Below are 19,557 nucleotides of genomic sequence, written 5' to 3' on the forward strand. Positions count from 1 at the left end.
ACTGCCAGACCCGACCAGGTCCCACAATGACGGATATCGGAGCCTTGAAATTCCGCGGCACGTGAACCCCTTCAGGTCCCGGCCTCAGCAGGCAAGCTTCCCTCAGTCTATTCTCAAAAGGGCTAGTGCCTTCTGGCCAGACCCCAGCACGGCACCTTCCAGCTTGACGGCACCTTTCGTCAGCCTCTCTCAGCCTGCTGAGCCAGACACCCCAGCAATCCAATCCGAGTGCATCTGAACACACATCATCACCATCACAACAACCGCATCTCCCACCACCTCCACCCGCAATTGCCAGCCAGCCAGTCTCCAACTCCCGACGACATCTCTCCATTCAAATCGAAATCCCCAGCCAACCGGGGACAAAATCCTCTCTGGAACAGAGCAAGCATCCCTCGCCCCCAAAGAACACCCCGCCAAAATGGCCGACCGCAACCTCCAACAGATCATCACCACCCTCCGCCAAAAGGGCTCCTCCCTCCCCTTCGCCGAATCTTCCGCCCTTCTCTCAAAGGCAAAGCTCCAACTCCTCCAGCTTAACGCCCTGACCCCCTCCGCCAAATCTTCCTCCGACCTCCTCGCCCTAGCCCGCGAGACGTACGAGCTCGGCGCCCTCGCCTCCATCCGCGCAAAGAACCCCGACGCCTTCACCCGCTACGTCCAGCAGCTCCAGCCTTTCTACGAGCTGCCCTCAAACCTCCTCCAGCCCAACCCTCCCGAGCAGAACAAGGTCACCGGCCTCTACCTCCTCCTTCTCCTCACCCAAGGTCGCTACGCCGAGTTCCACTCAGAGCTCGAGAGCCTGGCCAACCGCGAGGGCGGCGGCGACAGCAGCGCCGTTGAGGGTGACAGGTACCTCGGATACCCCATCCGTCTCGAGAGATGGTTGATGGAGGGAAGCTACGACCGCGTCTGGAACGCCCTCAAGAGCCGCGACGTGCCAAGCGAGGAGTACGCCGTCTTCTCAGAGGTATGCCTTGACTAGCGTCCCTTTCTATAACGACCCCGCCCGATAGCTAACAGTTCACCCAGATTCTCACCTTCCAAATCCGCTCCGAAATCGCCTCAAGCAGCGAGCGCGCCTACCCCAGCCTGCCCATCAGCTCCGCAAAGTCTCTTCTCTTCCTCGACTCCGAGGGCGATGTCATCTCCTTCGCCCAGCAGCGCGGCTGGATCCTCAAGGACGGCCAGATCCGGTTCCCCGACACGGCTGAGGCCACCGCCGCCGAGGACGGCACCCACGACAAGGAGATGAGCCAGATGGTGATAGAGAACACGTTGGGTTACGCCAGGGAACTCGAGACCATTGTGTAGACGGGCGGTAGAGACGAGGGGCGATTGCTTTTACTGTACCACTAATATCACGCGATAGACCATGAGATAGGGGCATGGACATCGGGATCCAAGCTCTGGCGTTATGACAATTGCATGCTGAAACAAAGGGTGAACCCCTGCATCGGTCCACAGAGAAACATCACTAATTGCGTTTCTCGTGGCCATTCATACGGCAGCATGATGAAAACAGACGCTGACAAGCAAGATGAACAAGTGATGACATATATTCGTCTCCCGCAAACTATTGCTAACAATCAAAAGTCTGGGACTTCATTCAGACCTTCGGCCCTGTCTACAGTAACTTTTCCCAAGACCACCACCCCCTTAAGGCCGAGAACATTGCGTCTCCGGCAGCTTTTCACTGCTGGTGGAACCCCATTATACTATCTAACCCCTTATGCGAAGAGCTTCAGGCCACTGCCATGCTTACCAACTTCGCATACCTCGCACACCTTGCAGACGGTTCCCTTGTACTTCGTGTGGTACTTGGAGCCGTCAAAGGCACACTCCTCGTAAGACGTACCGCTGTAAATAGGCGTGTGACTGGCTGCGCAAACCTCGAACTCGGCAAACTGATCAAACTCAATCTCGATCGCATCCGACGGGTTACGCTCGCACTGGGCCTTCGCCTTCTTGGCCTGTATGATTGTTAGTTGAGTAAGCGTTGATTGAAGCAGAGGAAGACTTACGTTTTCGGTCAGCTTGCTAGAGCCACCGTTGGCAATGATGCGGTTAGCGAAGCTCAAAGCCGAGTTGTAGTTCTTGTTCCTAATCGCCAGCTGCATGGCGTTGTGCAGAGCGAGTTGGCGGTGAGGAACCTCGATCTTGGGGATGGTGAAGTAAGCAGACAGCTCCAGGCTGCGCTTGAGCTGGTCGGGGCTGGTGCCGAGTTGACGACGGCTAAGCTCGATTTCCATGGCCACAGCATACTCGCTAGCCGATGTGATGAGCTTCTTCGCCTCCGCAACTTCGGTCTCGCTGGATACGGCGTTAATAAGGATGGCATGGAGGATGCCCTTGAAAAGGAGCAAGCCATCCTCGAGCCTGTTTGTCTTCATAGAGTTGTAACCCTGCTGAAGATCGTTGGTGGCCAGGAATTCGAGATCGCGGGGCACAATGGGCAAGACCTTTCTAGGATCCGTTTCCTCAATCGTGCGGCGAACGTAGTTGACCAACGGGGGCAGACCTGCCGAGGCCGGCAGATATGTTCTTGATGCCTGGTAGACTTCGAGGAACCGCGGCTTCAATGGCGCAAAGTTGACAGCACCCACTTGTCGGTTGAGTAGCTGCATAGCTGACTCGAAAGAGCCACCGGCAACATGGTCCACAGCCAAGGGTGAGTTGCGAGCCCAGAGATCAGCTTCGCTGCTTCCAGCGCCACCGGCCTCTGCACTGTCAACGTTGACGAAGTCGCTTTCAACTTCGGGTACAATGTCATCACCCATGTCCCAGCCAGCCGCATCCTCGTCATCCTCGGCGTCAATCAGGTTGCCGTTCTTCTTGGCGGCATCATCGTCAATTGCGTCATCGAAACCGTTGGCAGCAGCGGGCTCATCTTCAAGCGAGAGACCCTCGACCTGGCCGAGAAGCGCCTTCTCGAAAACAGAAACTGATGTAGCCTTTGTAGGCCAGTTGGCCTTGAAGGTTGGGACAACGGGCTTTGGTGGAGTCAGGGCCTCTCCAATGGTTGGAGTCTCCAGCTGGTCCTCGGTGAGACCCGTAGCCTCGAGAATAGCTTGACATTCCTCATCTAAGCCGTGCGACTTTGCAGTCATGTACGCCAAGGGGTCTGAGGTGGTTAGCTTTAGAAGTCCAATGCGTTGAGGGCAACTTACAAAGATCGATCTCCTTGAACATTTGGATTCTGTCCTCAACCTCGCCGAGATAGAGAGCATTCTGGAAGCGAGCGGTGAAGTCGCCGCGATGCTCCGCAATCTTGGCCATCCTGGCAAGCTTGGAGTGGTCACCAGTGGATAGGTACAGGAACGACAGCTTGTCGAACTGCTTCAGCTTCTGATAAGCCATCTCGACGATCTGGTGGTTGCCGTGGGACAGGGCCTCGGAGCCCAATCGCTGCCAGAGCTTGGGGCGATCAAGCTCTTTAGCCATCTCAACAGCAACTTCAAGATTCCCGCATTCAATGGCAAGCTCGAATCGCGTAGTAGGGTCTTGAACAAACTGCAGAGCAATCTCGGGGTAACCCTTCTTCTGGAGGTAGGAGATGATGGACTGGCCAACCAAGCTGGAGGTCTGGATGATGTGAAGCATCTCCTCGTAGTTCCTCTTAACAAGAGCAAGCTTGAAGCGATACTCGGTGGGGTCAACGTGCAGAACCTTGGGCTTCGCGGCTCTATCGAGGCAGTACACATTGCGACCCTTCACACGGACCAAGTAAACAGTCTGATCAAGCGTGCGGACGATGCCGTTGTCGCCGTTCAAGAGAGTGTACTTGATGTGGTTCAAAGTCGAGTACAGAAGGACACCGGCGTCATCCCAGGTTGCGCTCTTGATACGGATGGTCTCGTGCAGGGTGCTGACCTGTTCCAGAGTCTTGGTGACAATGGTGACGTTGTGCTTGCTCAAGAGAGCAGCATAGAGACCATCGTTGGACCAAACGACATACTTGACACCATTCACAGCCAGCTCAGCAACGCTCTTCTTCTGCTGGATATCATACAGGTGAACAGCGGTCGGCGTGATGATGAGAAGGTTTCCGGTACCACCAAAGTAGATATCGCTGGTTCCAACCGGGGGCTTGAATGATCGGGTGGTGTTGTTGGACAGGTCCTTGATATCGATCGTCTGGCTGGCGGTGTTCAGGACGGCGAAGCGGTTGCGCGCAACGAAAATGGCAGAGTTGCCCTGGCCGCGCTTCGATTCGGTAGGCTCGATGGCACCAGATCCATCACGGGGCAGGTTGATCAGCTCGTAGGATCCGCTGTCGGAGGGAGAGGTGACCAGAACGGAGCGCTCCGCAGGATTGTAGGAAAGTGTGCGAGGAGGACTCCAGGGGCTGCCAAGCTTCTTGAGCGACAACAGAGTCGGGCTCTCGATGGTCTTCTGGAAGTCGTATGACCTGACGTGCTTCTCCTTGGTGATGTAGAAGAGATTGTTCTGGTAAACCGCCGACGCGGGTCTCTCTCTCTCGAGCTTGAAGACCATGACACCGTTGTCATGTCCGGCAGCGAACAGGTTGATCTCGGGGTGGGCAGCGATGACCCAGAATCGGTCGTTCTCGCGCTTGAAAGACTGTACGGCGGTGCGCTTGTTGAGGTCCCACACACGAATCGTCTTGTCTTCGCCGACGGACAAGATCAGGTCTTGGTGGGGATGAAACAGACAACCGGAGGCGTTCTGGAAGTGGCCTCGGCAAGTGTCGACCTCCCAGGCCTTGGTCTCGCTCATGCGCCACAGCTTGACGAGGCGGTCGTCGCCAGCAGAGACGATGAGAGGCATGGTGGGGTGGAAAGCAACCCAGTTAACACCGCGATCGTGACCCTCTAGGACGAACTTGACAACGGCATCGGTGTTGCCAAACATATCGGTTTGGTTCTGGTTCGCCCGCGCGACCTGATCTTCGAAGGTCATGGATGTCGGGGCGGAGTGCTTCTTGCGCAGGCCGGAAATATCCCAGACACGGACAGACTGGTCGAGGGAGGCGGAAACAACGAGGTCTTCCTTCGGATGGAACTGGGCGCACATGGCGTAGTGGTTGTGTCCTGTCATTGTGCAGACTGCAAGTCATAGTCAGTCAATGCTTCCTTTAGCAACCAAGAGATCCCAGGGGTTTTGCGCACTCAGAGAGCGATTTTGCCAGTTCCATATCCTAATTGTCTGATCGTCTGAAGCCGACAGAATCCATGGCAGCTCGTGATGGAAGAAGACGGTTCGGACGTAGTCGAGATGGCCGTTCAGGGTAAACAGGCAGCGACGGGTCTGGTATGACCACACCTTGATCTTGTAGTCGTCGCCTCCAGAGACGAAGAGGGGCTGCGTCTTGTGGAAGTCAATTCCTCGAACCGGGCCATCGTGTTCTTCGAATCGGTCGATCAATGTTCCCATGCGGTAGTCCCAAAGCTGGATTGTGGAGGAGTGAAGGGCGACGAGGATCCATGGTCTGGAAGCTACACGTCAGCAAGGGGGCGGCGTCTCGCGGGCTTGGTTGGGCAGCTGGGAGATGGAAGGCTCACCTTTTCGGGTGGAAGGCAATGCCCTTGGCGCGCGAAGACTTGGACTCGAACTGAATTGATTGTGAGCCATCGAGTATATCCTCAAGGGATCTCGAGTGGATGCCAATGCGCCGTGGGCAGACATACCTTGGTCAACATGCCCGAGGAGGCCTGCATTTTGGCGGGGAGGTGAAGCCGGAGCTTCTAGCAAGCAGAAAGAAGCAAACAAGCGGCACCTCAAGGAAGAAAAGAACAGGTGCAGGCCAGCTTAGCGACCAGTAATCAGGTACAAGCTGGAGATGGAGAGGAGAGTGACAGTGACATTCACGGGTCACGGAGAGTTGAGGCGCGGTGAGAAGTGGTTGGATACGCACTGGGAGGATGTAGGCAAGATACGTAAAGGCCACTTCCTCGTCTCGGAGCCCCTAGTAACTAACAATTCCGCTTCGTGGCCATCTGTAAAGTGTGGGCTTGGAGTGGGTCCCAATGGCGCGCTTGTCAGTAAGCTGTGCTGCCGCATCAGAGTTCCGCCGTCTTCCGCAAGAGCTCACCGCCCGGACTGGACACTGTGGCTTCCCCCTGTCGAGCGTCGAGGTGGCTTATGTAAGGCGGCGTCCCAGCTGCTGCCCCTCCAGTAGGCTGGTTTTCTGCCGCATTTTGGCGTGGACCTACGACCCCTGGCCAGAGCGACGCTAGTCCGCTTCTGGAGAGCTCTTTTGTCAATGTGTTCACTTACACCACCTGCCTGCCTGCACACTGTAGTGTACCTCACCTCGACAGGCCAAGTCCAGTCTCTCTACCGATCTTGTCTTGGGCCTAGCGGACGGATTTCCAAAACCCCTCCAAGCATTCTCGCAACAGCCATGCGCCAGAGACCGTAAACAATAATCAGGCGCCGTTGCCTTTTTGGGAAAATCACAAGCAGCCTCAAACCACCTTACTTATTTTCTGCCAGGACCACAGACACCTTCTGGCAACCACCAACCGAAAAGCACCCACCTTCCCGGAGGACAGCCCGCGCAGGCCGTCGCAATTCCTCCCACACAATGGTGCGCCCGTACCAGCTGCCAATGGGCATTGCCCTGACGCTGTTGGCAGCCTCCAATGTTGCAGCCGTACCCTCCGTCACTGTGGACATGAAAGCGGCCTTCCCGTCCGGTCCCTACCTTCTCGAGCTGCTGTAAGTCGCTTGCCCGGGACCCAGAGTCTGTGGAGCTGCAGGACTGACCTTAAATTTCCAGAGAGACTGCTGCAGGTGAAAACGCAACATCTTACTTTCCTCTGCTCGACCGCGTTGCTAGCGGACATTTCGCCGACTCCAAGACGGACAAGGATGTTTACGACAAGTTCCTCCAGGTCCTCCGCGACGATGGACACATCACCACTCCCGACGCTCTCTCCACCTTCAAGCTGGCTTTGTCTCTGAGAACGGCTGCTCCACGAGTCGAGGCTCACTATCAATACTACCGGACCGCTGTCGAGCCAAAGCTCGAGTCTGATACTCAGGATGGGTGTGAGGTGTGGGCCGAGTTGGGAGGAAAGCAATATTGCACACCGGCCTTGGACGCCCCCAAGGACACCAAGTTGACTGAAGCGAAAGCTTTGCCCTTCGACCGGACTTTGGGTTCAGGAAGCGAAGCCGTTCTCTACGCAGACCCCACGTCACCTGGCTTTGGTGCATTTCACAGTGCCCTGGCGCAAAAGGCTCGCAATGGCGAAGTAGAGTACCGCCTGCGTTACACGAAGCCCGCCGGCAGCTACGAGGAGGCGCTTCCTGTGAATGGTTACGGAGTCGAGCTAGCGTTGAAAAGAACCGACTACATTGTCATCGACGATCGCGAAGCTCATGGCGGTGACGATGCTCAGAAAAAGATCACCTCCGAGGAGGTTCTGGATGCTGCAGAAGAGGTGACGGATCTCAAGCCTCTCCCAAAGTCGGAGCTGGAACAGCTAGGTCTCAAGGCGGCTTCGTTCGTAATGCAGAACCAGAACCCATTCGAGGCTCTCCTCAAGCTCACTCAGGACTTCCCCAAGTTCTCCACCTCAATCGCCGCTCACAATGTATCGGAGAAGTTCCTGGCCGAGCACCAACTTAACCGCCAACAGCTGGTGCCAAGCGGTATGAATGTGCTTTGGATCAACGGAGTCCAGCTCATCGAGCGCCAAATCGAGGCCTTCACCTTGGTCGATATCCTTCGCCGCGAGCGCAAGCTTATTGATGGCGTTCGGGATCTGGGCTTCTCGGGAGGACAGGCTGTTGCGCTCCTTGGTCATCCCAAGGTCGCCGAGTCCAAGGCTGACGATGAGCCCCCGCGTTTTGACTGGACAGATGACATTGAAGAGGGGAAGGTTATAATCTTCCTCAACGACCTGGAGAAGGATGAGCAATACGCGAACTACCCTACGGAATTGATGTCGGTGAGTAAAGGGCCAATTTCTACGGGGGTTGCAACTCTCTAACCTGCTTCTAGCTCCTCCAGCGCGTCTACCCCGGCCAGCTTCCTCCTATCCGCCGAGACATCTTCAATCTCATCGTTCCTGTCGATTTCTCCAAGATCGAAGATCTCAGTGTGGTATCCCAGCTCAACACCTTCGTAAAGCGCAAGCTTCCCCTGCGGTTCGGTCTGGTTCCTCTGACTCCCACAGAGGAGTCTGTCGGTGTTGCCAAGATTCTCTACTATCTCCTTGACAGCTATGGCATGGAAGCCTTTGTTGACTACTTGGATGCTGCTTTGCAAGACTCCAAGACAGACAAGGCGGATGCAGCCTGCTTTGAGAAGGCCATCAAGGACCGGGAACTTCTGCCCGAGGCTACCGCTGTTGCGTTCGAGGATGTTCTGCAATCAGAGGGTGCCCAGCAGGTGATCAAGCTTGCGCAGCAATGGGCCAAGAGATTGAACGCTAACACCCCAATTCCACCGGTCTTTATTGACGGTGTACCTGTGCCGCGTGAAGGCAACTGGCTCCAAGCCATGAGCGTCAAGGCTGCCAACGACTTGCAGACCATCCAAAGGGCTGTCTACATGGGTATGGTTGACGAAGAGATGTGGATTCCTGACTTCTTCATTGAGAAGGCACTGAAGCGACGCAACACATACATCTACCCGGAAAACGACAAGTCCCTGAAGATCTTGGATGTCAACAAGATCTACACCGACCATGATGACTTGTTCAGCAAGGTTCCAGTCATTGAAGCCTACGCTGACTCCACAAAGGAGAACTGGGCAGTGTTGACTGTTGTTGCTGACCTCACAACTGACGCTGGAGCTGATCTTCTCCTTTCTGCCTTAGCGTTCCGTCGCAACAACCCCGGAGTTCGCCTGGATGTAGTCCACAACCCGAAGAACCCTGCCTCGGCCTCTTCTGTCAACAAAGCATTGAAGAGCAGCGACAAGCTTGCTGAAGCTGAGACTATTGCCGATATCAAGACGATCTCTGAGGCAGCTGACAGCGACTCTGATGCGATCTATGCTGCAGCCCTCAATGATTTCCACTCTTTTGCTGCCATTAAGCCTGGGTCAAACCTGCTCATTCTCAACGGCCGCGTCGTTGGTCCCTTCGCCGCCGAGGAGCCTTTTGAGGCTGATGACTTCCAATACCTGCTCGAGTTCGAACAAAAGGCTCGCATTCTTCCCGTGTACTCTGCTGTTGATGAACTCGGCTTGACCGACAAGATTGCGGGACCTCTAGCGGCTGCTAAGATCACCTCTGTTACCGCCCTCTCTAGCATGTCTGACTTGCCTGAGGACATCTTCGAAACTGCGCCATCTGTTCGTGTCAGTGCCTACGACACCTGGAACTCGACATACACCGCCATCGAGATCGGTAACCCGGAGACCTCGAGCATCCATCTGGTCGGTCTTCTGAACCCTGCCAGCGAGCAAGCCCAGAGATGGGCCCCCATCCTGAAGGTCCTTTCCGAGCTTCAGGGAGTCTATCTGAAGCTTTTCCTCAACCCGAAGGATAAGATCGACGAACTTCCCGTCAAGAGATTCTTCCGCTATGTCCTCGACTCCGAGCCGACTTTTGACGAGACCGGTAAGGTGCGCGCCCTCGAAGCCTCCTTCAAGGGTCTTCCTTCCGAAGCCTTGCTGAATGCTGGCATGGACGTGCCTCCATCTTGGCTCGTCGCCCCCAAGGTCTCGGTTCACGACCCTGACAACATCAAGCTCAGCTCCATCAAGGCCAACGTCCACGCCTCCTACGAGCTTGAGAGCATTCTTATCGAGGGTCACTCGCGCGAGGGCAAAGCTACCCAACCTCCTCGCGGTGCCCAGCTCGTACTTGGCACCGAGAAGGAGCCTCACTTCGCAGACACGATCGCCATGGCCAACTTGGGTTATTTCCAGTTCAAAGCCAACCCGGGCTTTTACAATATCCAGCTCAAGCAGGGTAGAAGCTCCGAAATCTACACCATTGACAGCATTGGCGCGAAGGGATGGAACCCCGTCCCCGGTGACGAGGGCACCGAGGTAGTCCTCATGGATTTCCAGGGAACCACGCTCTACCCTCGCTTGTCTCGCAAGCCAGGCCACGAGGAGTCGGACGTCCTCTTTGTGGAGGAAGACAACAGCCTTGTCGGTCGCGGTCTGAAGTTTGCAGGAGGCATCCTGGGCAAGAAGACCAAGTCTATCTCAGACGAGGAGCACGCGGAGATTAACATCTTCTCCGTCGCAAGCGGTCACCTTTATGAGCGCATGCTCAACATCATGATGGTCTCCGTGATGAAGAACACCAAGCACACAGTCAAGTTCTGGTTCATTGAGCAATTCCTCTCTCCCTCCTTCAAAGATTTCATTCCCCACCTGGCTGAAGAGTATGGCTTCAAGTACGAGATGGTAACATTCAAATGGCCTCACTGGCTCCGCCAACAAAAGGAAAAGCAGCGCGAGATCTGGGGCTACAAGATCCTCTTCCTCGACGTGCTCTTCCCCCTCTCCCTCGACAAGGTTATCTTCGTCGACGCAGACCAAATCGTCCGCACCGACATGATCAACCTCGTCAACCACGACCTCGAAGGCAAACCCTACGGCTTCACACCCATGTGCGACTCCCGCACCGAGATGGAAGGCTTCCGCTTCTGGAAGCAGGGCTACTGGGCTAACTACCTCCGTGGCCAACCGTACCACATCTCCGCCCTCTACGTCGTCGACCTCCGCCGCTTCCGCGAGCTCGCCGCCGGAGACCGCCTGCGCCAGACATACCACTCCCTCAGCGCCGACCCCAACTCCCTCGCAAACCTGGACCAGGACCTGCCGAACCATATGCAGTTCCAGATCCCCATCCACAGCCTGCCGCAGGAGTGGCTGTGGTGTGAGACGTGGTGCTCCGACGAGTCCCAGCGCGAGGCCAAGACGATTGACTTGTGCAACAACCCGCAGACCAAAGAGCCCAAGCTCGACCGCGCTCGTCGCCAGGTTCCCGAGTGGACTGTGTACGATGATGAGATTGCGGCGTTGGACCGCAAGCGCAAGGGTCTGCCAGCCGAGGCGCCCAAGAAGGAGGATACCAAGGTCGAGAGCGACAAGACGGTAGAGGAGAAGAACACCAAGAGCCGAAACTGGGAGGAGCCGCCGTCCGAGAAGACGCATGTGATAGATGAGCTATAGATGGAGGAAGTTGGCTTTCGTTTTTCGCATTGCAGAGCATACACACACAGCATTAGAAGCAACAACACGAACCTACATTGCATAGATTGAAGCTCGATCGGTTTCAACAAGTGACTCTTGAGTGTCGTGAAGTAGTTGTTACAACATGAAGCAAATGATCTATTTGAACCCGGCTCGCCATGATCGCCAGCGTTCCAAAGCAAAGTTCCAGAGCACGCGCCCAAAACACCATCGCCGTCCCAAAAAACATTGACTCCGGGCACATCTAACGATCCGAACCCAGATCGTTCTAATCATAATCATGCAAAAAACACCGTCTAATGCGAGATGTACTGGAACACCGCTGACACTTCTGGCTCACCACACTCTTGTCTCAACAGCAAATCTTGGATAGGCTTGAGCCCCTCGTTGACGAAATGGTTCCATGTGCTCGTGTCGCCGTACAGCATGGCAGGCGATTTGATATACTGCCTGCCATCAGGCTTGCACCGCTTACACTTGAAGGTGTCGTGGGTGTCTGAATTGGTACCGGGTCGATACTGGAACAGTTCGCGCAGACTGTCCAGGGAGAAGTGGCGCTCGACGTCCTCGGCGGAGTCGACGACGCAAGAGGACAACGACTGCTTGTGGGATTGACGCTGGAAAATCTTCTCCTCGATAGTACCCGTGGCAATGAAGCGATACACGAAACAGTCCTTTTTCTGACCGTCACGCCACACACGAGCCAGAGCTTGCTGGTCTGCTGCAGGGTTCCAGTCAGGGTCGAAGAGGACCAGGCGGTTGGCGCCGATAAGGTTGAGACCGCAGCCACCAGCCTTGGAACTGAGAAGGAAGACAAATTCCTCGCCCTCTGGGTTGTTGAACTTGTCGACGAGCTTCTGGCGCTTATTGACGTTCATGGTACCGTCAAGACGGAGACATCCATAAGCCCTTGAACGGCACAGCTTCTCGAACAAGTCGAGAGTGGAGGTGTAGTTGCTAATGAGCACAATCTTGTCGTTCGTGTCTTGGCGGATACGAGCTAGCATGCGATCAAGCACCTGCATCTTGCCCGAGTACCAAGGCTTGATATCCCTATCACGGCCACGCGCTTCTTTGGGAACGTAGTCTTCAGGGTAGCAATTCTCTGACCCAGGCAGATCGTCTCCAAGGTTAAGCAGATCTGGGTGATTGCAAAGCTTCTTGAGAATGTTAATAGCCTTGAGCGGCTGACTGCCCTTTCCACGAAGAAGGGCCTGGATGTTCGGACTGGTGATGAAGTAGTTGTAGAGGTCGAGCTGGAAGGGCGCAAGATTACAGAACACCACGTGCTCGTACTTTACGGGGAGATACTTGGAGAGAATGTCGTTGGTTCGGCGAATGATGAATTTGTTGACGATACCCAGCAGCTCGGACAAACATTCGTCTCCCTTCTTCCTGTCAGCCTCGCTGGCGTCGGCATCTCGTCCACGCAAAATTGGCAGCTCAAACCGCTTGCGGAATTCCAGACGACTTCCAAGCAAATCGGGATTGGCAAAGCTGATGAGAGCAAAATACTCAGACAAATCGTTCTGAATAGGGGTTCCGGACAAGATGACTCGCCGCGTGACATTCAGGTTGTTGAGTGCGCTAAATGTCTGGCTGTCTCCGTTCTTGAGTCTGTGGCCTTCGTCGCAAAGCATCAGGCCGATTTTGGTGTGCTTCAACTCCTCGACATTGAGACGAAGCGTCTCGTAGGAGACGATGATTACTGGTCGTGTAACGGATCGGCCGCTGGCAATGGCCCACTGGCGCAGCTGCCGCGTCAATTCCTCCTTCGATGCCTTGCCGTCGATTGCAAAGGGTGTGATGGCATCAGCACCCAACCACTTGACCAACTCATTCGCCCAATTGCGGACCAAACTGGACGGGCATGCGACAATAGCCTTCTGAATGGTAGACTTGCCAGCATCGGGAGACTGCTTGAGCAGAGTCCACAGGAGTGTAATGCATTGAAGTGTCTTGCCGAGACCCATCTCGTCGGCCATGATGCATCCGTTCGCCTTCTCCTCGATCATGCCAGTGACGCATCTGTACATAAACTTGACACCCTCGACTTGATGCGGTCTGAGTACCTTGGCTAGCCTTGGGTCAATCACGACAGGAACCCTGGGGTGCTCTCCCTCCACCTTCTTCTTGATTCCAAGAATCTCCGACAAGCTCTTGTGTACGAGAGGCGCGTCAATCTTCTCGGGCTCCGGCTCCTTCTGTTCCTCCTTCTTCTCAGGCACCTTCGGCTTGTCATCCACAGTGGGGTCGTAAAGTACGATTGAGAATTCGCCACTAGGGTCATGAAGAGGCTTCGCGACAAAGACAGCTCCTGTGCGCAGACCAAGGGTTGGCGGGGGTCGATTAGGGTTGAAGGCGGCCGAATTCTTGTTGATGAGAGGTATGGAGAACGCCTTGCGGAATATCGTCGACTTGTCCTTTACCTGGAATACTGGGAACTTGTTCGCGTCCCGGTTGGCTAGGGCGAGTCTGTCGGCATTGGTCCAAGGCTTGTCCGCGTCGACGGCTCCATCAGCGCCCTTGTAATCAACCTTTCTCTTCTTTCGCGCGGGGCGATCGGTAGAAACTGTTCGCGTCGCGGATCCGGGGCACTTGAAAGGCTTGTGCAACTTGTCAACGGACTGAGGAGTTGGCCATCTCTTAGAAGGGACATTCTCCTTGTTGGCGCCCGGGGTGGCGGTGACGTCGGCAGTCCTATGGAGGGGTCCCATTAGCAATTGGCGTTCAGACGAAGAGTTCAGACGATAAAACATACATTTTGGGCCTCGATTGGCACTTTTGCAGGTCTGCAGATGCAAAGTGTTCAATGCCCTAGTGGTCGTTGCAGAAGGCAGGGAGTGGCGGACGAAGATGGAGGGGAAGAAAGAGTCCCGGTCCTGGTTGTTGATCTCAAGAAAGCGCGACTCGACCCGCGTCGCCACTCAAACACGCAGTCACGTGAGATGAGCAGGCATCCGTCGCACTAGTGCCAAAAGGCCCCACTCCAACCGATACATTGCCGCACGGTGCACTCCTCGGAATGTCACTGCAGCTTGCTCAATTGTCTGTTGCCTCTGCTGTTCAGGTCCTGGAGCCCAGATACTCACTCGTCTTGCGTGTTACTCAATCTTCATACGCGAAACCATCAAAAGTTGGAATGATACAATCCTTGCCAAAATCCGAAGGATTTATCATGCGTGAGAACCAGATTGGCGTCGCGTTAGCCTTTGTCCTAGAGATGCAGCTGACACTTTTCGAGCGCCATACGTGGCTACCCAGCTCGTGATGCATGAGGTCGTCCATGGAAGTTGAGCTAATGTGCATTCTCGGACTTTGAGCGCTGGTAGAGTTCTGATATATACCAAGATAATCATACAACTGCAGTTGCCATGCTTCGAGATCAATAGAGATCAATAGAGAGCGCTCCAGTTCCCATGCACGCTACAATGTCGGCCTCTCACGATGGTTTCCAATACAGCACGTCTATTGGCATGGGTAGCCTTCGCCTGGTCCGAATACTTGACTGCGGAGGCTCCAAAACTCAGCCGTTAGCTCTTCTCCTCGAAGAACACCCTCTGACTAACCTGCCAGCATACAACGCCCTCTCATACACATGGGGCTCTCCTGTCGCAACTCAAGATCCGGACCTTCATCCAGTGACAATCCTCCTCAACGGCCGCAGCTTTGATGTCTTGCCAAACCTCCACGATGCCCTCGTTTGGATCAGAGCGCGCAATGCATACGGCCTCTACTGGATCGACGCAATCTGCATCAACCAGGCAGACACCACGGAGCGCGGGATCCAGGTCGGCATCATGGACCACATCTATAAACTGGCCGCTCGCGTCGACATCTGGCTCGGTTCCGTTACGGAAGACGACTGCCCTGCCGAGGTCTCGCGGCTCGTCCACACGATGGCAGACAATACACGCGCTGACTTCGAATACACGTCCGAAGACACCTTATTCGACGATGCCACGCGGAGAAGATATGGGCTTGCGGATGTGTCAGAAGACGTCTGGTACGCCTTCATCGCCTTCTTTGACAGGACATGGTTCAACCGCGTCTGGGTGGTCCAAGAAGTGGCTCTCAGCAAAGACGCCTGCGTGCTCTGGGGCGACGAAGTAGTCCCCTGGGAAACCGTCGCGTACTGCTCGGACTTCCTCTACGATAGCCGTCTGTACGAACAGCTATCCGAGATGCTCTACGAGAATAATCCGACCGTCAAGGGCAGCCACGTCGGCAGCAACTCGTCGGGCATAGTCGCCATTCAGCGGTGCAGGCACGGCATCCTGACCGGCTGGGATGGCATGACGCTCGATCACATCGTCGGCGGTCCCACAAGTTCATCTCAAGACGGCTGCGGCAAAACCTACTGCGCCGGTGCGCTCCTCTTTCTCATGCTCCGCTTGACCTGTGGCGTCGAGGCAAGCGACCCCAGGGATCACGTTTTCGGGCTCATGGGCATCCTCAACCTCCTGCTCGACCTCAGCGGCCGCGAACGAACAGAGATACAGCCGGATTACCGCGTCTGCTCGACATCCGTCAGCGTATTCATAGAGACAGCCGTATTAATCTTGGAGGACTGCAACAACCTCACACTCTTGACCGCCGTTCCCGATGACGCAGCCAAAAAAGTCTCCGGCCTTCCCTCCTGGGTGCCAGACTTTGCAGCCAGCGGACCCTCCGCGTTCCTAGGGATGAGGTGGCCACCAGGCGAAGCATACTTTGACGCCTGTCGCTCTGTGCCAGCTGACTTTCGCATCTTGGACAACAGTATCCTGCATGTGAAGGCATTCTGTATCGGGACAGTCTCTTTGCTCGGGGAAGTCTACTCAGAGCTGGCCGTGAATGGAAGCTTCTCGCAATGGGCCGACTTCCTCCTCCAAAGTGACCTGGTCTATGGCCCAACAAATCAGTGTCGCGTCGAGGCATTTTGGCGAACACTGATCCTCGACCGAGACGCCTTCAGCCACCCAGCGCCGCCAGGCTTGCAGAAAGCATTCCACCATTGGATCGCGGACCACGTAGTATGGGAAGTTTACTGTGCGACGAAGAAAGGGGCCGATCTGGCGGAGTATCTCAACCGCCTGGAGAGCATCCAGAGACTCGCTGAATCGGATGTGAGCCGAACGGTACCGGACCAGGAGGTGATCAAGGGGTATCTCCAGAAGCTCAAGGAACTCGACACACGGGAGGATATAGAGGGTCTCTTTGACGGCTTCAGACATCACTGCCAGGCGTACGTCAACCTGGCGTTCGAGACGTTGTGGGATCGCCGCCCTTTCACGACAAACACAGGATATCTCGGGCTTGGATGTCAATCTTTGAGGCTAGGTGATTCGCTCTGGATAGTGGCGGGATGTCCATCACCACTCGCTCTCCGTAGGATTGCAGGCCAGGGTTCGGATTCTGTTCGTTGTAAGTTACTGGGAGAGGCCTATCTTCATGGCATCATGCATGGGGAGGCCGTCAGCGAAGTGGCGCCATGGGAGGACATAAGCATCATATGAGAAAAAGTATAGGAGGTCTCCTTTCTACTCCTTCATCGCAGCCGCAATCACCATCTTCCTGTTCAAGCCCCCCGCCTTCCCAGAAGCCTTCTCGGGGATGTGGCTAACCTCGTCGTTGACAATGTACACAAACTTGCCCTCGCATCCAGCGGCCCCAAACCACGTCCGAAAGACTTCTTCGTCAAAAGCCTGATGGTTCGTGGTTTTGAGTACCTCGGGCATATGCCCTTCATGAGAGTGACCGTGACCATGGCCGTGGATATGCCCGTGGGCCCCATGCACAACTTTAGCCTGCGCCGCCGTGTCCAAAGGTTTCTCTTCGACGTCAATACCCTCAACGGCGATGAGGACGCCGCCGGGTTTCAGGCAAGCCGCAAGACGAACCAGCATCGCAGGCGGGTCGTCGAGGTGGTGCAGCGCCATGGATATGATTGCAACATCAAACGGCGCGGGGCCAGGGAGGGACGCGTCGGTCATGAGATCGCCCGCGATGGCATGTGCCCGAGAAGAGTCGTATCCCAGACGTGTGGCATTCTTGTTGAAGCGCTCCACGATTGCAGGTGCGACATCGATGCCGAGTATCTCGTCGACGAAGGGATCCAGTGTCTGTGTTTGCGTACTCGTGTTAGCCAGCGTTGGATATGGCGGCAGCAGAGAATGGCATACCCAAGATGCTCCTCCGTGGGCGCAGGCGTAGTCCAGGAGGCGGACCGGGTCGGAGGCATCGCGGGGTCGGAGACCCAGATTCGGAGCCTGAGTGCGGAGAAAGCGGGTGAGTTGCTCTGCGAAGACTTTGAGCCAATCTTGCTCGTAAAACGAGTCGGCATTTTCACTGAGAACTGGTCAGTCATGGCAAAATAGATCACACGCATCACAGCGCATACTCCCAAAAGACGCGGTTGAGCTCCGCGAGAGATGTGGTCTTGGGCTCGACTGATGTGGTCATGACTGCGAAGGCGTATGATGAAAGGTGGCATATAACAAATGGTCTATTGTATATGGTCCTTAATTTAAGGCATCCTGATCCTTTTTTTTTATATCTCCGTTCTATCCTTGATATATCAACCCGTTGCCTCCAACATTCGAGACATTTTTGTCACCGGAGAGTATTCGGCAACTTTTCCCTCAGGCAGTAAGCACGGCAACAATACGGGGACATCTACCCAGCCATCAAGGTAGATACAAGGAATCTCTCCGACGAGCGTTACACGTATCACTCCAAATCGAAAAGCCGTCAAATAATCTTACTCACATCGGCTGTCCCACGTCAATAGTAGCAGCAGGCCGTCTCCGGCCCTCGCCCATCTCGTACATGGCCCACTCGTAAACAGCCCACTGAACCGCGTTGACGATGAAGGCCCGGACGCTACAGATAGTCAGACCCCTGAAGAATACCTTCATACCGCCCTCACGGTACGCCTCCCGCGCAACCTGCATCGCGCCGGCGCGCTTCGTGGGTTCTGACCCCTGGGCTGGGAGTAGCGGGGCGGCTTCCGCTGGTTTCTCAAACGCTTGGGTCTGCACCCGCGTCTTGATGACGTCGAGCGGGAAGATACTCGCCCACGTAACAATTCCTGCGAGCCCGCCGCAGAGAAGTACCTTGGCGGCCTCCTCACGCAGATTCGTTTCCCCCGTCGCATCAGCGGTGCCGACACCCATCCAGCGCGTACTGAGCTCATAGGACCAAAAGTAGAAGCCGTACCCGATGCTGTCCCGCAGCGCAGTCACGACACCGCCAAAGTACAGACCCCTGATCCCTTCAGCACGCCAGACGTCCTTGGTGATGGCCCAGCTGGATGCTGGCGGCGAGGACAGCTGGGCGCGACACTTGATCAGCTCCGTAGGTGTGCTCACCACCCATGTTGCCAGACCACCAACAGCTCCTGCAATCCAAGTTGTCCAGAGACTTGATTTGACGTTGAGAGCGGAATTGAGCGCAGCCTCGGTGCGGTTGTACGAGACGAACAAGAGAGCGTTGAGGGCGCCATAGCCGAGGATGGGAGCAGCGGAGCCAGTGACCAGCGAGGCCGGGGTCTCGAAGTGACGGATGTATGAGGTCGCTGCAGCGGCGGGGATCTGCCCCGGTGGAGGAGCGGTCGGAGGTGCTTGTAGGCGGACCTTGAGAAGGTCGAGGGGGTTGCCGATGATGATGCCGACGGCACCGCTGATGTAGCCAGCCCAGAAGTCGGCGGACATGGTGGCAGGCGAGTTGTGTTTGGTCAGGTCTGGCGGTACTGGTTGCGGTTGTCAGGGTGGCGGAAGTGGTCGACGCGGGCCTGAGATATGGCAATGACGGTGATGATGCCGAGGTAAGAGACCATCCACGCACCACCTAGACCAGCCCAAAAGCGGGCATTCTTGACGGGGTTCGGATCGGGCTTGTGGTGGGAGTTGAGGTAGCGGAAGTGGAGGAAGTGGGAGGTGACGGTACCGAAGATGACGGAGTGCCAATTGTCGGCGACCCAGACGGAGGCGGGGGAGGGAGGGTCGAGCGGGGTTCGAGATCCGGGGAGGGGAGGTTGAGGCGGAGACGGAGGATGTCCTGGCATTGTTGCGGGCGCAGCGGTGGTGTTTCCAGTTCTTTGGTCGGGTGCTTTGCGGCCGAGATCTGGATCCACTGTTAGAGATGCGAGCACGTGAAAATGCGGCACTCGGCGGTCATGCTGCCATCCGGGCGGCGTGTCGTCATATGCGAGGTGGAAGTCAATTGCGCTCGAGAGAGGTGCGCAAGCAATTGGCAAGTTGAAGGATGGACGGAAAGTATCCAATGTTGTTGGCGACATCAGGTACGGGCAGTGGATTCCTGAGGGAAACACAGAGATGCCTGTCGTCGCCTGATTTTGTGAAATGATTGGACCACCACTAATATCTCCGTCAGTACCTAAGCTGAGGTAGGTGCCCGCGTGTACATACGATACAGTCCCT

At 55.7% G+C, this 19,557-nt stretch overlaps 8 protein-coding genes across 8 annotated transcripts; 3 read left to right on the forward strand and 5 right to left on the reverse strand.

Moving 5' to 3' along the window:
- Window positions 1–421: 421 nt before the first annotated feature.
- Window positions 422–1,314, forward strand: COL26b_009927 (uncharacterized protein; the record flags this gene model as incomplete). The annotated part of the gene is made up of 2 exons (XM_053182641.1): window positions 422–970; window positions 1,033–1,314. 2 exons carry the CDS (start codon window positions 422–424, stop codon window positions 1,312–1,314), a joined length of 831 nt encoding a protein of 276 aa, XP_053033449.1.
- Window positions 1,315–1,730: 416 nt separating this feature from the next.
- Window positions 1,731–5,681, reverse strand: COL26b_009928 (uncharacterized protein; the record flags this gene model as incomplete). The annotated part of the gene is made up of 6 exons (XM_053182642.1): window positions 1,731–1,973; window positions 2,025–3,124; window positions 3,171–5,069; window positions 5,133–5,452; window positions 5,526–5,575; window positions 5,652–5,681. The coding sequence occupies 6 exons, from the start codon at window positions 5,679–5,681 to the stop codon at window positions 1,731–1,733; spliced, it is 3,642 nt and encodes a 1,213-aa protein (XP_053033450.1).
- An 869-nt stretch (window positions 5,682–6,550) lies between these two features.
- Window positions 6,551–11,113, forward strand: COL26b_009929 (uncharacterized protein; the record flags this gene model as incomplete). Its single annotated transcript, XM_053182643.1, has 3 exons — window positions 6,551–6,684; window positions 6,746–7,922; window positions 7,976–11,113. 3 exons carry the CDS (start codon window positions 6,551–6,553, stop codon window positions 11,111–11,113), a joined length of 4,449 nt encoding a protein of 1,482 aa, XP_053033451.1.
- Window positions 11,114–11,430: 317 nt separating this feature from the next.
- Window positions 11,431–13,897, reverse strand: RHP54 (DNA repair protein rhp54; the record flags this gene model as incomplete). The annotated part of the gene is made up of 2 exons (XM_053182644.1): window positions 11,431–13,834; window positions 13,884–13,897. 2 exons carry the CDS (start codon window positions 13,895–13,897, stop codon window positions 11,431–11,433), a joined length of 2,418 nt encoding a protein of 805 aa, XP_053033452.1.
- A 668-nt stretch (window positions 13,898–14,565) lies between these two features.
- On the forward strand, window positions 14,566–16,460 carry COL26b_009931 (uncharacterized protein; the record flags this gene model as incomplete). The annotated part of the gene is made up of 2 exons (XM_053182645.1): window positions 14,566–16,388; window positions 16,421–16,460. 2 exons carry the CDS (start codon window positions 14,566–14,568, stop codon window positions 16,458–16,460), a joined length of 1,863 nt encoding a protein of 620 aa, XP_053033453.1.
- Window positions 16,461–16,656: 196 nt separating this feature from the next.
- On the reverse strand, window positions 16,657–17,578 carry COL26b_009932 (uncharacterized protein; the record flags this gene model as incomplete). Its single annotated transcript, XM_053182646.1, has 3 exons — window positions 16,657–17,238; window positions 17,299–17,464; window positions 17,508–17,578. 3 exons carry the CDS (start codon window positions 17,576–17,578, stop codon window positions 16,657–16,659), a joined length of 819 nt encoding a protein of 272 aa, XP_053033454.1.
- Window positions 17,579–17,880: 302 nt separating this feature from the next.
- On the reverse strand, window positions 17,881–18,828 carry COL26b_009933 (uncharacterized protein; the record flags this gene model as incomplete). Its single annotated transcript, XM_053182647.1, has 1 exon — window positions 17,881–18,828. One exon carries the CDS (start codon window positions 18,826–18,828, stop codon window positions 17,881–17,883), a length of 948 nt encoding a protein of 315 aa, XP_053033455.1.
- A 23-nt stretch (window positions 18,829–18,851) lies between these two features.
- COL26b_009934 (uncharacterized protein) lies at window positions 18,852–19,181 on the reverse strand (the record flags this gene model as incomplete). Its single annotated transcript, XM_053182648.1, has 1 exon — window positions 18,852–19,181. The coding sequence occupies one exon, from the start codon at window positions 19,179–19,181 to the stop codon at window positions 18,852–18,854; it is 330 nt and encodes a 109-aa protein (XP_053033456.1).
- Between the last annotated feature and the right edge of the window lie 376 nt (window positions 19,182–19,557).

The sequence above is a fragment of the Colletotrichum chrysophilum genome, assembly GCF_026319265.1.
Source record: "Colletotrichum chrysophilum strain AFK26 chromosome Unknown scaffold_100, whole genome shotgun sequence".
Classification (NCBI taxonomy): domain Eukaryota; kingdom Fungi; phylum Ascomycota; class Sordariomycetes; order Glomerellales; family Glomerellaceae; genus Colletotrichum; species Colletotrichum chrysophilum.